Source organism: Schistocerca piceifrons, chromosome 8 (assembly GCF_021461385.2).
Source record: "Schistocerca piceifrons isolate TAMUIC-IGC-003096 chromosome 8, iqSchPice1.1, whole genome shotgun sequence".
In the NCBI taxonomy this organism is placed as follows: domain Eukaryota; kingdom Metazoa; phylum Arthropoda; class Insecta; order Orthoptera; family Acrididae; genus Schistocerca; species Schistocerca piceifrons.
The window spans coordinates 456,571,923-456,589,959 of record NC_060145.1 but is presented as its reverse complement, the minus strand read 5'-3'; the positions used below and the strand labels follow the sequence as shown (position 1 = coordinate 456,589,959).

General features: G+C 37.7%; 1 protein-coding gene across 2 annotated transcripts in view; it reads right to left on the bottom strand.

Annotated features, from left to right (window-relative positions):
* Positions 1 to 2,454: 2,454 nt before the first annotated feature.
* LOC124711252 (glycogen [starch] synthase) overlaps positions 2,455 to 18,037 on the bottom strand; it is a 128,803-nt gene continuing 113,220 nt past the window's right edge. The window contains exons 12-14 of one of the 2 annotated variants that reach the window (XR_007005448.1): positions 11,406 to 11,606; positions 3,512 to 3,663; positions 2,455 to 3,479 (exon numbers count right to left, since the gene is read on the bottom strand). Coding sequence is in view for 1 of the 2 variants with exons in the window: in XM_047241222.1 (XP_047097178.1) it covers positions 3,625 to 3,663; positions 11,406 to 11,606 (240 nt within the window). In the remaining variant the exon portion in view is untranslated. Of the gene's footprint in view, positions 3,664 to 11,405; positions 11,607 to 18,037 lie in introns of both variants that reach the window. The other variant, XM_047241222.1, reaches the window with a different exon arrangement.

Here is an 18,037-nt window from a genome sequence, read left to right as displayed (position 1 = left end):
ATGCAACCTACGACTGTTTTTTTAACCAGTAGCAACACAAGGTTGCTGTACCACCACACCAATGTGGAATGGAATAACTTTTATTAGCTCCTAATTCTTAGGTCTCTCTTATAAATAACTCTTAACAACTGGTCATATGATGTAACCGTATTCTGTAACTACTACAAATATAAATAAAAGTAGATCACACTTGAAATTTGCTGCATTTAAAGGCTTCCTGTATGAATCTGGAGCACACATTGCTTTATTGCAAGCAGTACTGACTACTAAGCTTAAGATTTCTGGATATGTAGAATTTCTAAATGTGTTCTGAAGCAAACATAGGAACAGTTTTCTTAATACAAGAGGGGGTATCATTAAAGAAAACTGAATAACTGAATCAGACATGGCAATATCCATAAATATTCTTGATGTAACCTTTATTAATGTTTATGCGCCATCAGGCAACTTCCATAGAACAGATGAAGCCCCACTTTTTAAAGAAAGCTTATTTACTTGTTAAGAAACTAACATCGTAGTTGGTGGTGGTTTTAATTGTATTATAAATCAAAAAGATCAGACATTTAAAACACACACACACACACACACACACACACACACACACACACACACACACACACACACACATTGTATTTTAGTGTCCATTGTAGTGTACTTGCCTGCACTGATCTGACCAAACAGCCAACACATCATTTTAAAAATCAGTGGACCTTAAACATCTCCTTGTTCAATGACAAAGACATGGAAAAAAGAGTAGCAAAAGCATGGAAATTGTGTCTGCAATAGGTGGACACCGAACAGCCTTAAACTGGCAGACTAAATGGGCAAAGCCAAAGTTGCAGAGCATTGCAATGCAGTTCAGTGTGGAAACATACAGAGAAGTACAACATGCTGTTGAATTTCATTATAAAATTCTGAGAGACTTAGGTATATTTCCTACACTTGGTTGATAACTCCATACAAATCCATTTTGTTCGTGTATCTGTAAATATGACTAGTTTATAGAAGATTTGCCTGAAATATTGAAAATGCCCTGGGAATGGTATAACACATTTTCTCATTTCTTTTTTGGTCTCACAGTTGGAATTATGCAGTCAATATCTGTTATATGGAGGTAAGAGAACATTAGTTATTATTTTAAAAGTAGCCTTAAAGATTGCAATGTTGCTGTGTAATAGAATTTTGATCTCACCTAAATATAAGCCAATATCTTAATCTGCTTTGTTCTGTCACGTATTTGTATATGGAGAATAATTAACAATTGTACTGATTTATCATGACTGCCTCACAATGTTTTTGATCCCATTCAGCAGACTTACTGTGGCACTTAATGTAAAGGTTGGTGACACAGTATGTCAGGTTCTAATTGCAGTGGTAAATACACTGCAAGTTAGTTTGAACACTGATACAACTTTTGCAATAATGGTTCCCTGACCACTATCTTTAATTTTTGCTGACATCCCTAAGTGACCTTACTTTGTCCAACGTATTCAAAGAAAACATATACCATACTTAGACTGAACAAACCAACAAGACAAAAATAGCATTTCCAACATAGTTTCTGGAATGGGATAATGATATATTCCCACAATGTAATTGAAACCCTACAAGAAGGATCACTGATGATATGATAGCATATAAGAGGGACTAGTATTCTACAAGAATGTGTACTGCGATCAGTTGAATCTTTAATACATTCTGATTACACACAATAGCCTGAAAAACAAGCAAATATTTCATGCATGTGAGGACATCTGTACTGTATGAGCTAAATACAATGATGAATGAAAATGTGCCACAATTTTCTTGTAAATATGTATATCAGGTTTCTTTTAAATACACAAAAATGTGATTCACGATAACTTTGAATAAACTCTGGATAGATAAAACATGAAGATGCCCAAAAATTAAATTTTCAGATCTTTTAACAGTTGTCATGTTACAATTACACTTTAAACACCAAACCAGCAGTATAAAATACAACTTATTTCTCAGCACACACTAAGGCTTTATGAGAATTACATTTTCCAGGATCTACCAAATGTTTAACTTTACAAAAGGTATTCTAATATTGAACAATTGGAAGTCCAGGTTGTAATATCAACAATATTATGAAAAGAATAGATTGCTACTCAACATTAAGATGATTTGCAGAGAGGCACAGTGAAAAGACTGCTACACATTGAGCCTTCACCCATCATGTTCTTCAGAAAACAAACACACATTCATTCAAACATGCACATATGACCACTGTCTCCAGCCAAACTGTCACAGCACACAAAGATAGCAGTTGGACAAATGTGCATGTGTGTGTGTGCACGCTTATGTGAAGGTGTGTATCTTTTCTGAAGAAGCAATCTATCTCTCTCATAATACTGTAGATAATCCTATTATTGTGTAGGAATATCTATTTTCTTTTTCTCAAACCTCCCAGTTGACAAGAAAACTACAATCTTAAATGGTAAAAAGTAAATATATTTTGCTAATAAAAAACAAGATAAAATGGGAGATTTTCTTAGCTGCTAAGAAGTCTGAATATTAAAAATAAAATTTAACAACAGACCATCACAGTAAAACAGTTAATATTGTACTTTTGCTCCCTAACATTAAGAAGTACTCACTTAAACTTCACACAAGCAAAGGAATTCTGCACTATTTCCTTCAAGATACATGCACACTTACAAATGATATGTACTTAAATATCTTCAACATTGACATCCATATTCCATTTTTATAGTTTAAATTACAACATGTAACCATTAAGCATCCATCAACATAGTGTATTCAAATCTTCCATACACTAATAACCTCTTTTGGCACAATATGGCAGTAACAAAAACACACACATTTTTGCCAGTAATGTAGTTAATGTTTATGTGTATTAAACTGAACACAATACCCTGACTAAGTGTGATCCACAACATGTTGAAAGAACTGAACATATCATCTGCCTTTAAAACGGATTTAGCACACAAGTCTAAAGTGATATATGAAGCAGAGCTACATTACACTAATTACAAGGAGAATGCATATACAGCAGTTTGAAATAACACTAATATCACTGTTGAAATTTAGATCTCCTTTTACCATTTTAGTGTAACAGCACTAAAAGCTTACTGAAATTGATCAACATGCAATAAAGTAAAATATCTGAAATTGCCAAGACAATGTGTATTACTTTAAACAAAGGAACAAAAAGAATTTTGCTGTTATTTGGAATCCTCCAAAATTGAGTACCATAATTACAAATATTGAAAATTTTAAGTGTAATTTGGAACCATCACTGCCATATTCCAGAGACTGCAGCACAGTTCCTTTTACCGTTGTTGCTAAACACTCTCTATAAAAGAGGAGAAGTCAATACTACATAGCAATAAATTACACTGGATAGTACTGAGCAGATTAATAAGAATAAGACACACAGTTACAAAAATATATTCACTGAAAAATCTGTCTAAAAGATCTGGTACAATAAGAAAATAGAATTAGCCCTACCTATCGCAAAGTAAAAGTATTACATTTTGATTTTTAATCACCTAGTTTAAACATTTAAGATTCTATCAACAGAACACACGACAAATGATTTGTTATTCTCTTCTTTGCATGCAGCGACTTCTTTGTTCTTCATCTGCTAACATGGTTTACAGCATTGAGTTCTTGAAGCTGTGAAGAGAAACAATACTTACATGAGATACAGTGTTACTTGCCAGAGCACATTAAATGTCATGTTGATAATGTGGTGGAGTTTGAGACTGAATTAAAAAACTTTATGTCAATCAACTCCTCATACTCCATTGACAAGAGTTCTTATAAATTTTTTGGAAGTGTGTGCATACCTCTTGAGAAGAATTTTTGTTTGTGGATGTGTCCACTAGTGCACTACAGTTTTCATCTTTATAGTTTCTGAAATGCTTGTTCTCAGTGCTTTTTTGAGATGTCTGAATATATAAAAATCACTTGGGGTGCAGTCTGGTGAATAAGAAAGTTAAGATGTTAAAATTTCATACTCTGTATTGTTACTATGGTTGAACAGGCAGTGTGGGAATGAACATTGTCATGTTGCAATGGAACACCTCCAGTCAGAAGTAGTCATCATTTTCTACTGACTGCAGGTCAAATTTGGTTGCATAGCTGGTGTGAGTATGAATTATGGCCACTGTTAATTCTCTCTCACTGTAATACTTCAAAACTACACATTTTTGAACCCTGAAAGAGAGTGTACACTACTGTTCCTGCCATAGTCAAGTGCAGTTCTGTCCCTGAATCCATTACCTTTGACCTGGAAATGATACAAACATACCTAACAAACTTTAAAAACCAAAAACTCAGGGTATTTAGTTTCAAAAATTAGGAGGTTCAAATAATCAAAACACTACTGCTCCTTTTCAGTGTAAATTTGAGACAACTGATGCGAATCTTTGCCTACGACATCACAAAGCTCTATAACTTCTATAAAACACAGTGGCTCCTATCAGGTCATGACAGAGCCGCTGTTTACGTGGCGAGAAACCCAGGTTCAAGCCATATTCAACAGATTCGAATCTATCAGAGACAGAAGAAGAAGAGGACATTACAATGACAGCAACTGTGTGCCACCACATGAGACATCCTCTCTCTGGTGACGATGGCCAAGATACAAACAAGTAGCTGAAGGTATATGAGCGTACAGCCAATTTTAACAAATGGGATGACACCGTATGTTTGGCTAATGTATTTTTCTACTTGGAGGGCACTGCCAAGCAATGGTATGAGAACAACGAGGAGAAGTTGACAAGGTGGGAAGTATTCCAGGCAGAGCTGCAAGTATTTTGGCGACACACGACGACAGAAGTACAAGGCTGAAGATAAATTAAAGTGCAGGGCACAGCACCCAGGAAAAACTACAGTATCCTACATTCAAGACGTCTTGGAGCTGTGTAAAATAGTGGACCCTAGAATGAAGGAGGAACATAATGTTGCACATCTCATGAAGTGTGTTGCTGAGGACATGTATCAAGCCCTACTCCTGAAGGAGGTTTCGACAGCAGACGACTTCATAAAATGGTTCCAGTATATCAAGACTTTGTTGGTTGATAGATCTTAAGGATCCAACAGGATGACTCGCCAAGTGGGCACTACATCTTCAAGAGCATGACATTACTATAATGTACAAAAGTGGAAGAAAACATCAAGATGCCAACTGTCTCTCAAGGAACCCTGTGCAAGACCATCAAGACTTTGATGAAGATAGTGACTGTCTCGCTGCACTCCAGGATCTCTCTGCTGAGCAGAAGGAGGACACCAAAATATCTCAAATTATGCTTGCCTTAAATCAGTCAGAGGATGTGTTAAGATAGATAATGGATTACTTTGCAAGTAAAACTTTGATCCATTTGGAAAGAGGTGGCTACCAGTGATTCCTAAACACATGCACTTAGATGTTCTACAGGGATTCCATGACACACCCGAGGCCAGACATTTAGGATTTATTAAGACATACGATAGCATCTGCAAGAGGTTTCTCTGGCTAGGTTTATTTAGGATTGTCCATCACTATATGTCGCACTGTTGAGAGTGCCAGAGGAGAAAGGCAGTCCCTCAGAAACCACCTGGCTGACTCATTCCAATTCCACCAGCCGAAACACCTTTCCAGTATGTTGGGATTGGCCTCCTGCTAATGGCAATAAATGGATTATTGTTTGCACTGATTATCTGACATGCTATGCCATTATAAAAGCCGTGAAAACAGCAAAAGCATTTGAGGTAGCCAAATTCAGCGTGGAAGACATTGTATTAAAACATTGTGCCCTAAGGTCGTTAATTACAGATTGAGGGAAAGTTTTTCAATCTAATCTTGTGATAGAGAAACTGACTGTGCAACATTGCTCATTACATGATGACTGCCTGCCATCTGCAAACTAACGGACTTACTGAATGCTTTAATAAGACCTTGGTTGACATGCTATCAATCTTCTTCAATATTGAGCAGAGCAACTGGGATGAGATGCTACCTTTCGTAATGTTTGCCTACAACATCGCCAAACTAGACACCACGATTTATGCCATTTTTCCTGGTGCATGGGCGTGAGCCAATGACGAGGATGAACACTGTGTTTCAGTTACATCCTGATGATGTGGATGATGACTACATTGACCAGGTGTTAATGAGAGCTGAGGAGGCTTGGCAGTGAGCTCGACTCCACACGCTGCAGGCTCAAGAAAACGATCACCGAAGGTATGATGCAAGCCACTGCCCCATTGTTTACCAGCCTGGTGACCTCGTCTGGATCTTCACTCCTGTTTGCAAGGTTGGTCTCTCTGAGAAGCTCCTCAGGCACTGTTTTGGACCTTATAAGGTTGTAAAACACTTGTCTGATGATACTTACAAAGTTTAAGATTTCGACCTCGACACAAGACAATGAAAGATCAGAGATACGGTCCACATCCTTCGAATGAAGCCCTATAAGGATCCTGCAACCCAAGGTAAATTTGAAGCTCCAGCAACAGGCAACAAGTGGAAAGGTGATGAAGAGCGTAGCGGCAAAGGAAGTTCTAAGAAGATCACTGCCAGGGTAAACATCAGTCATCGGGGGTCAGAGTATGCAGGACCGATGACTCGTTCCCAGACTAGGACGACGTAACACCAAGACACTGTTCTCTCTGGGAGGGAGCAATGTCACAGAAGAAGCTGAGTAGCACAGTAACCACGGTGTAGTGATTATGATATTAGACTGTTTCATGGAGGGTCGTGAATTCAAAACTCACCTTAATTGTAAAATATTAATTTCTATATTTGGTTTGAGTACATTCTAGAAGTATCCACAAATGTCAAGAATCATTTTCCTGGAATTTTCTATAACTGTATGTATACCGTACGTGTTCTGGCCAGAAGCAGTTCACTCCGCGCTCTTGTGTGTGCAAGTGCTGAATAAACCTTCGTTAAGCGAAGTGAGTGTTTGTCATTCATCCAATTACACCTTCTTCTACATGACAAACAAACACACACACACACACACACACACACACACACACACACACAAACACACAAACACACACACACACAGACACACACACAGACACAGACACACACAGACACACACACCTTGTCCTATACTCCTCTAATAATAAATTTGCCCACACATCATCTCTGCGTAGATTACATCTGCATTCAACAGGAAAGAAATATCCTTACATCTTTCTTTAATGGATACTCTTGCATTCTAAATAGAAACATTGAGCGTTAAACATGTGTGATGCTCTAAATCACATGAAGAGTATTATGAAGTGTTCCAAGTGATTTATTTACAATGTGTGTGCTGTTTGCATTTCAACACCATACACAGTGCCTTGGATAACCATAAGGACTACTACAAAATTTATCCTCATCCACAGAAACACAAGTAAGTGTGTAAAACTATTTCATCTTTTATCTAAATAAATGCAGGCACATGAGCATTTTTTATTACCGAAGTAACATGTAAAGTGGCTCTAAATATTCAGATGATATGCAGCTAATTAGAACATCAATTTACAGTAGAACCATGTTTTTATGTTGATGCATTTTACATTTTCCAACTTTTTATGTTGTTTTTTGTTGGTCCCAACAGAAGTTCAATTCTCTCAATACAATCCTTCCCCACCATTAACAATTTTGCATTACATTTCCCACATTTTCAGTTTTCTTTGATACTATCATGAACTTTAAAACTGATTTTCATACAGATTTCAGCAAGACATCCATTATATTCCTGTTCAAAGTCAGCCTTGGAACAAAGCAGAAAACACAGATTATATGCAAAGTTCTTGCTCATGTAATTGTTAGCACAGTAAGCAAGATTTTCATTGTCAACGTGGTGTGTCACGACCACCTGTATTACAGATTCACAGCATTTGAAAGGGTGGACAAGTATGCCAAGTCACTGACTCAATGATAATCGTGATTCGTTGGTAGTGACTGTAATTGCAACCTTCCTTCTGTTCATTTCATTGTATTAGAACAGCTTAATTTCACAGTCATTTATACAAATAAACTCTCTCTTGAAGATGGCCTTCTCTGTAATGGGCTTTCACGAATCACATTCATAACAATGTTGCACCTTTTTTGGTTAAAAATGGGTTTTTACTGTAATTGCAAATGTTAGCCATTTTAAAAGTATTTGTGGCATTTACATGCAATTACTAATGAAAAATTAAAATATTTTATTTTTAATAAAAGTTACAATTCAATATTTGTTAATTACCATTTACATTTGAATTTGTAAACAGAAGTAAAAGAAAAATGCAACTAGTGAAAATAAAACCAAGAACCTCATGAATAGAAAACACACACACACACACACACACACACACACACACACACACACACACAATGCATTCAGCGTCCAGTCGTGCTTTTTATACGCGGCAAGTGTTTTGTACTTAACAAGTGCTTGGAGATAATCCAATCTTTAAAGGTAGGTCTGCAGGTCTCTCACCTCTCATCACCCCCCCCCCCCCTGCCCCCCCCCCCCCCTCTCTCTCTCTCTCTCTCTCTCTCTCTCTCTCTCTCTCTATCTAATTGCATGATACTGCTTTAAGGAACTGATGTCCCTAGGCACTGACCATTGATCTTATGAGCATGAGGGGGAAATATATGCCAGCCAGGTGAGGATGGCCACTTACAAGTTAAATGTCATGTATGACTGGTTGTTTGCCTTCAGATATGACACTTGCTCCGAATATGTATGTATTTGCAGCAGTCTGAACAGAAGCCACTAAACTGCTGAGGATTTAGAACTAAGATACTGCCACGAAACTCCAAGTCATTTTAGCAGTCCCAACACCGAGCACTGAGTGATGTGAATTCGTGGGACTCTCATTGGGAATAGCAACTGCCACTGCTTCTGCCTCTGAAGACAGTATTAGTCAGAGAAAAAAACTAATAAAAACGTTAGCATGTGGACGTAATGTGCTGTTCATGTTGCTTCTGTACCTATGTCACATCACTGTTCTTTTTGTATCCCTAACTAATTTGGTTCTCTCCGATAAACACGATTGAATTGCTGCGGAGTTACTCAAGTGTCGACGTTACAAATTCCTCCGGATGTAATTAACATTTTAGAATGTAACAAAAGGCATTAAGTATTTGTTTATATTTTCAGTTGTGCTAAAAATAATAACAGGCTTACATTATATATATGAAGACAACTATGCCATCCTGGCACAGTGGCTTTGTACAGCTACATGTCTACTCTAGCATACCTCCCTCTTCAATACAAATTCCCAATTTGCACCTCAGTCTACTTGGTATTCCCCACGAACTCTTAACAGCACTGCATAGACACTCAAAATGGGGATCCTGCCTGAAACCCAGGCATTGAGACTAATCAAGTGAAACTACAAGGGTTGGAACTTTAATAGTGGCAACTACTTATTTACAGCTCATACAAAATAGATACGTGTTTCACAGTTTTACTGAACTTCAGAGTAGTCACCAGCATTTTGTATAACTCACTGCCGCTGATGTGGAAGTCGTAGGATACTCTTAGCAGTGCTAGTTGTGTTGCCAGAGCGGTGCAGTCTATTGCTTGATGAATTTGTAGCAGTTCTGAAGCAAATGCCATGAAGTGTTTCCTTCAGTTTAGAAATCGAATTGAACTCACAAGGGCTTAAGTCAGGGGAGTGCAGTAGGTGATATAGCACTTAGCAGCTCCATCAGTCAAACAAATCAGTAACAGATTGCACTGTACGTGCTTGAGCATTGTCCTGCAAAATGATGGTCAGGTCCTGCAGAAAACGTCATCACTTCTGTCTCTATGCTGTTCGTTTTTGGAACACAACTTATGACCAGCTTAGAGACAGAAGTGATGACACTTTCTGCAGGACGTGACCATCATTTTGCAGGACATCGCACAGCAAACTGTAATTTTTGACCACAAAACATGTGGGGAATCAGTGCCCCCAATTCAAGTGGTGGTTTCACTAATCCATTCATGCTCCTCCTCAGGGCTTTCCATATCAATCCCAAGCAGTAATGTGTTTGATGTGATTTCCTCAGCCACTCATAAGCAAAGTAATTGATTTTAACACTGGGTATCACAGTTCTGACCTCCAGTGCAGAGGTGCCAAAGGATTGAAATGTGGGTAAGTGGGGCTGTGATGACCTACTCATCATGTGACACATCCACAATGATGTTGGATAGAATTGTGGCAAAATTTAGTGCTAATGTGACAACCATTAACCCACCTTCCACCTCACATGAACTACTGAGCCTGGCTCTTTTTCACACATGCAGAAACCTTGCTCTTTGAAGGATCGCTGAGCCCGAGGGTGAAGTTACAGTGCACCACTCTTTTGCACTATTACGGAGGAAAATTGAGGGTACCTTTGAGACAAATTTCAAACTGCTCCATCACAATGAGAGACAGTTACAGGGTTTTGAAAATGAAACACTTTTTTCTTGGTCAGTGTATATGGTGCATCAATCTTTATAATCCTGTATGAAATTCGCTCATACCCCTTTCACACTTTCCTCTTTAATGATGATTCAACAACATTGCTCATTTGCTGTAGATGCATATGGTATGTTTTTCTCTGAACACCAGCTTTAAGGAGTTATGCAGATTTATCAATACCAGTAATATTTTCAATTGACTTGCTGATTGTTGACATGAAATGTTTATTAAATATTTTGCACAGCTCCTGTGTGACAATGGAACTGTTAGTTATTCACCACAGAAGTGTAATATGTTGAGTAACAACATTCTGCCCTGTTACCTCTTTGACATACAATTTCAATTTTGTTCCAAAACCTTCCGATTCTCTTCATATATTGAACTGTTTTAACCTGTCTGATGATGTTCCTCAGCTCTTTGCAATATAGTCTGTAGTGAAGTTCTGTTACTGGGCTGTGATTACCCTACATATTACAATACAGGTCCCATTTCCTCCTACATGACATCTGAGTGCTACTACTTATGCAAATCAGTTCCTTATCAGTGCTGCATATCTGCCTGCATTTTTTAATAGTACAGAGCTATCAAAGAAAATGATATATGTTACAAAAAATGTTTTATATTTGTCATTCATGTTGTCTGTATTGTAGGCTTCTTGCAAAGTTTCCCCTCTGATGTAGGTTTAAGTGTCACACAATATGGATGACTACTGATTTATCTGTTGCAAATGGTGGCACATTTTAGGTTAGACAGCCTTTTGTGATCATACATTCTCTGTCATTCAGTTGATACTATCACCACAAATGTCGCACTTGATATGGATGATAACCAGTTTCTTATTTACTTACAGACAAGTTGTCGGGCGAACAATGGTCAAAGAATCACAGACTACACGACTGAAAAGTTCTTCACGTGTGCTTCCTCAGTGACACGTTCCAAGGAGAAAGATGTAATCTGCTACTAAAGTTAAATGCAACTAAATTACTACATACCTCTTTCTCTTCATCAACTTCATCCTCTTCGTCACTACCCGGCAATGACGTCGCAGGTGTCGTCGGTCGCGAACTGGCGGGAGACGGTGGTTCGGAAAGAGGGCGAGGGTATCTGAACTTGCCCAAGGCACCTTCGTCTTCCTCAGATGCCATGTCTGGGAATGTTCTCAGTAGGGCCTTCTGCCGTGCTTGTCTGTAGAACTGATAAAAAAAAAATAACTTGCTATAATTTAGTGACACCTGTAAAGGTGGAATATGGTAAAGTCTGTGAAAATCTTCTCAAAGTGAATGCTACTCACAACAAATTGAAATTAAGTGCATTATGCAGAGCTGGTAATTCACACACAGTAAAAATGATAAATAGCATCAGTTTCGTAGAAATGTAACATTACTCAAATACACATCTCACAAGCAGTACTAGTATGCTTTGTGTTCCATCAGTTCCAAGAACTCTCTTCTTATTTCTGACAGCTCTGAGATGACTATCATCAGTAAGATAGGCACAGCAAATATTACAAAGCAGTATGTTCTTATCACAAATCTGTCCATACCAGCTGTTTTAAAAGTTGTAGACAATGACGCTCATTAGGTAATATTTGCAGAAGGCAGATGATCAATAGTTATGATACTGAGAAATACAGTGATATGTCACTGACTGGGAAAAAAACCACTGTAACAGAAAAAAAAGTTGCTAATATACAGGCTACCTGTGCTGCAGCTTGTGGCATTGGTTTAAGAACAATCTTGTGTGTGTGTGTGTGTGTGTGTGTGTGTGTGTGTGTGTGCGCGCGTGTGTGTGCGTGCACATGTGCGCGCACATGCATCTTGTTGGAAAATCCCCTGACATTCAATTCTGTCAGAAAAAATATTAAACAATACAGTTTTTTAGCTATACAAAATGACTTTTATAAAAGTTATTGTCAGGTGGTCACACTCTTAATTTTATGTCAATGGCATTGCAAAAATTGAGAAAAATGTTAATTCAAAAAATAAATGTTACTGAATCTGCTAAATCTACAAGACATCTACTAAACAATACAGGATTTAAATACAAGAACCTAAATGACAGTGGACAATTTTTTACTTGAATGTGATGACATACTGGTTTTGGATGAAACTTTTTTACTTAAAACCATTTACTGAAGTACATCTGCCAGAATTCCAGTCTAAGTGGGAGTCTTGAGGTACCTGTTGGCTGTTGGAAAAAGAGCTCAAGGCCAGTTTTTTTCCCCCTTCTTTCTTTCTTTCTTTCTTTCTTTACTCTATTGGACATAGGTTCCACCACTGTCATAAACATCACTAAGTATCATTCGGTTGTCATGAACTGAGCTCCAACAATGAAAATACAGACGGCTGACACTGCCACTTGGCTAACCATGAAAAATACTGTTTTCTCACCTACAGACACAAGAGTTGAAATGTTGGATAAAATATGTTTAAAGGTAAATGTACTGACAAATGAAAGGGTACACCAAGTAGCCACAAGAAACAACAGGTTTAAAACCACAGATGTTGAACACTCACTGCAAGTGGCCTTGGAAAATAACACAATTGAACAATGACAGGAATGTTGAGAAAGAAATCAAAGACACTGCAATCGAGCCTTAATCATCAACTGCAATGACAACTCATCAACTGCAGACGATGAGAGCAGTGGAGAAGGCTACACATAATAAAAATGTGATGATGAGGATGATAGCTGGGACATGTGAAACATTTTACACTTTTGTCTAAATTTACTGAGCAGTTATAGTATCAACTTTTGTATTGTAATGAGCAGTTATAATATCAACGCTCATATACAACAGCTCGCTTGCCAATAGATCTGTACCTACAGATTGGAAAATTGCGCAGGTCGCACCAGTGTTTAAGAAGGGTAGTAGGAGTAATCCATCTAACTACAGACTTATATCATTGACGTCAGTTTGCAGTAGGGTTTTGGAGCATATACTGTATTCAAACATTATGAATCACCTCGAAGGGAACGATCTATTGATACATAATCAGCATGGTTTCAGAAAACATCGTTCTTGTGCAACGCAGCTAGCTCTTTATTCGCATGAAGTAATGGCCGTTATCGACAGGGGATCTCAAGTTGATTCCGTGTTTCTAGATTTCCGGAAAGCTTTTGACACCGTTCCTCACAAGCGACTTCTAATCAAGCTGCGGGCCTATGGGGTATCGTCTCAGTTGTGCGACTGGATTCGTGATTTCCTGTCTGGAAGGTCGCAGTTCGTAGTAATAGGCGGCAAATCATCGAGTAAAACTGAAGTGATATCAGGTGTTCCTCAGGGAAGCGTCCTGGGACCTCTGCTGTTCCTGATCTATATAAATGACCTGGGTGACAATCTGAGCAGTTCTCTTAGGTTGTTCGCAGATGATGCTGTAATTTACCGTCTAGTAAGGTCATCCGAAGACCAGTATCAGTTGCAAAGCGATTTAGAAAAGATTGCTGTATGGTGTGGCAGGTGGCAGTTGACGCTAAATAACGAAAAGTGTGAGGTGATCCACATGAGTTCCAAAAGAAATCCGTTGGAATTCGATTACTCGATAAATAGTACAATTCTCAAGGCTGTCAGTTCAACTAAGTACCTGGGTGACAAAATTACGAACAACTTCAGTTGTAAAGACCACATAGATAACATTGTGGGGAAGGCGAGCCATACGTTGCGTTTCATTGGCAGGACACTTAGAAGATGCAACAAGTCCACTAAAGAGACAGCTTACACTACACTCGTTCGTCCTCTGTTAGAATATTGCTGCGCGGTGTGGGATCCTTACCAGATGGGATTGACGGAGGACATCGAAAGGGTGCAAAAAAGGGCACCTCACCTTGTATTATCACGTAATAGGGGAGAGAGTGTGGCAGATATGATACGCGAGTTGGGATGGAAGTCATTAAAGCAAAGACATTTTTCGTCGCGGCGAGATCTAGTTACGAAATTTCAGTCACCAACTTTCTCTTCCGAATGCGAAAATATTTTGTTGAGCCCAACCTACATAGGTAGGAATGATCATCAAAATAAAATAAGAGAAATCAGAGCTCGAACAGAAAGGTTTAGGTGTTCGTTTTTCCCGCGCGCTGTTCGGGAGTGGAATGATAGAGAGATAGTATGATTGTGGTTCGACGAACCCTCTGCCAAGCACTTAAATGTGAATTGCACAGTAGTCATGTAGATGTAGAACTTTTGTATTGTAAACAAATGGTATTGTATCCATTCACAAGCAGAACTGATTTATATCAGATTGGATTTCATAGGAGACTGTGGTCTGCACAGTGACTGTACAATGACTTGGAAAACAAGGTAGGTATTTACAGCAATGACTCGCATAGTAATCCAGTTTTATTGAAGATCTAGGTTTCACTTATCTTATAGCTAATACCACTGTATTCAGAATATGTTGTATACACCAATTATCAACTTTTGGTGATGAGCTAATTGGCCTGAAATTCCAATAGTTATATTTTTTACCATGATGTGCATTTTTGTTACTGATTTACGTATATTTGCACTTCATATGATACCTAGCATTGTCTGTAACAATTTTACACACTATACCACAAATAAGGAATTTAATGACAATGCTTTTAAAATGATTTGAAATTCAAATAACGTACACATACATTACTTCCACAACGGTATGACTGACATAGCCCAAATCAAAATTTCATGGTAAAAATGTAATTATATTGATCTGTACCATAACTCATGGTCTGAAGTGTCAGCAGCCACTCGCTAGGACACCCGATCAGAGCTATAATTCGTTGCACTGGCTGTACCGAAAGAAATGCAAAATTGGTCTTAGCTCCCTTACTAAATAACTTATATTGTAACTTCCTGGCAGATTCATATCAGCACACACTCCACTGCAGAATGAAAATTTCATTCTGGAAACTTAAATTGTCCCAGTTGCTGATGTATAGAAGACAAATGATTCACAATACGAGTGTTTCACAATTCTCTTATTTTTTGTTCCTTGAAAGTTGATAATGGATTCCAAGCAGAAGCAGCATAAGCCTCTAGAATGTGCATAGTAATGACACCACTGAAAACAGTATTAAGGGTAAGTAGGCACAGGTATTTTCAGAGAGTAAGCTAACAATGTAGTAGCAGACTTATCCCCATGGATACTTTTGACAACTAAATATAAACACACACACACACACACACACACACACACACACACACACAGACAGAGAGAGAGAGAGAGAGAGAGAGAGAGAGAGAGAGAGAGAGAGATATTATTCTGGTACTAGAAACAGTGATGAAATCTTTAATTATGCACATTCAGCAAATATTTTGTTTATGATTGCTAAAGACTATTACAAGGATGTGTATAGAAAAAGCCAACATGTAATCATTGGCTGCTGTAATTTACTGTATATAATTGTGCAATAAGATTATGGCACTTTCTTCTGTTCATTTTGCTATCTCTTGCTGTTGTCTGGTCATTTTCCTTTGCTTGTCATTATTAATCTGATATACTCAATGTGAGTAACAGCGAATTGGTGTACTCAGGTCTGTTAGTCTGTTAAATTTGATTTCTTCTGAAATACAGACTTAGCAGTAAATGTGGTTATATGCTTTTATTTATCAAAATGTAATTTCCATTTGCCACATTCTTGAGTTTTTAGCACAAGCTGCTGTAGAGACGAACATATCTAGTCTAGTCTAGTTCTCCGTCTTCAGGCCACAAGGGGCCCATCGGGACCATCTGACCGCCGTGTGTTGTCCACCATTACAGGGAAATTTCAATTTTCAGTAATTATGAAACAGAATGTAAAGTGCACAGACAGCTGCATTACCATTCCCCAGGAATTCTGAGAACTGACTACCACAAATATTGTCCTACAAAAGGCATAGAAGTGATGTAAGTAAAAAGTCCAGAAGCGATAACGGCTTAGCTCAAGGTTTAAGGTAAAATAATCAATTCTCAGTTTATACTGGTGTGAATGTGAAAGATATTGACACTTTTTTGCAGTAATGAAACTGTGATTTTGGTGTCTAATTCATACCTTATGTGCATGTAGGTACAGACACTTAATATTGTGAGACTGTTTTCCTTGAATAGACAGACTAAATTATTTTCACTTGTACCAGAATAATTTAAAATATTAATCTCCAATTACTTTCAATATATAAAGCACAGAGTAAAAAAGTGAACATATTATTTGTAGGCCCTACATGCAATGCAAAAGTGCACAAACAAGAACGCACACAATTACTTTCGTGTTTATGGATAAGGTATGAAACTTTCTGATCTTAAAGAGTGTACAGCCTTTAAACGTTTATAACACACACCACTTGCAAAAACATTTTGTGTCCATAACAATAATAATTTCTTGTTCCAAAACACACTAAATAACTAACAAAAAAAGTATTAATATTTTCCATTAAGACATTACAAAAATGGTGCCACATTTAGGAGCATTGTTTTTTCAATTGTTACAGTACACAATTTCATATTGTTCTACAACCAATTATTTCAGTGCAGTAATTGTATTTGTATGTATTTGTTGCATGTTACACCTGACAGAGAGATCATGCCTGATATGAGGAAAAAGTTAGGTGGAAGTCTATGACTGTATACCACAAACAAAAAGTTCAAGGTAAAGGTAAGGTCAGCAGAGTTTAATTTCCCACCGTTGGAAATAAATAACTATGGATGCACAGCAGAACTATGGTAAGAGTAGTGACATTTCAGGCAATAGCATTGAATCATTTATAAGTGTGTTTTTTCTGTGTAGGATTTTATTGCATTTTTTGTGTGTATGTATCGTGAAGACTTGCTGTGACTTGTGTGACTGAAATGGTTAGACAGAGAAAACAAGTATAACAGCAAGCTAGCAAAGGCTTATCTGACATTGAAACTGTGCCACCAACAGAGCACAAATCTAAGAATTTAGTATAATTTACAGGTGCCAGTAATTGGGCAGAATCCAGAATAAGTGAAATAGATGAACCATCTTTCCCCAGTGGCAGTATGATACAAAGCAAAATTATCATAGGGAAACTGATAGATTACCAGATATGGCTATTGGCTCATGCATAGCTGATCCTTTCACTGAGCTCTTACGTAAATTACAAGCGAGAGACCAAGAATGCAAATGGTTGCAAGCTGAAAGAGAGATAAAACATGACTGTTGACTGCAAAAATGCAAAAATAAAATCCCAGAGGAAATTAAAGGAATTGGAAGCACATAAAGATTTGCCACAGCTTGTGTAATTTTTGCCTGCAAAAATAACTGCAGTGCAGATTGAGCAATTAAAGGTAAGAGAGAATGTAGCAGAAGTCACCAAAAGGTTTGATAATTTAGCTACTGAAGCTAATAAAAGTGTAGAATGCAAATGTGAGAAAGAAGTTGAGAAATGTGACAATAGCTTTAACCAATAGCTGCAGACTAAAGGTAACTAAATAACTGATCATGTTGAAAACCAAATCGAAAATGTGGTCCAATGCATAACAGGTAAAAATAGACATAATTACAATGCCAATCTCAGATGTGCAACGCCTGTGTCAGATGACACAATGTTAAGAAACAAAATTAATGCAACAGTTTGGCAGTGGACTGCTTCAGAGGGTGCAGGCATAGATGATATGCTGTGAATGGTAATAGGCAGAATGCAAAC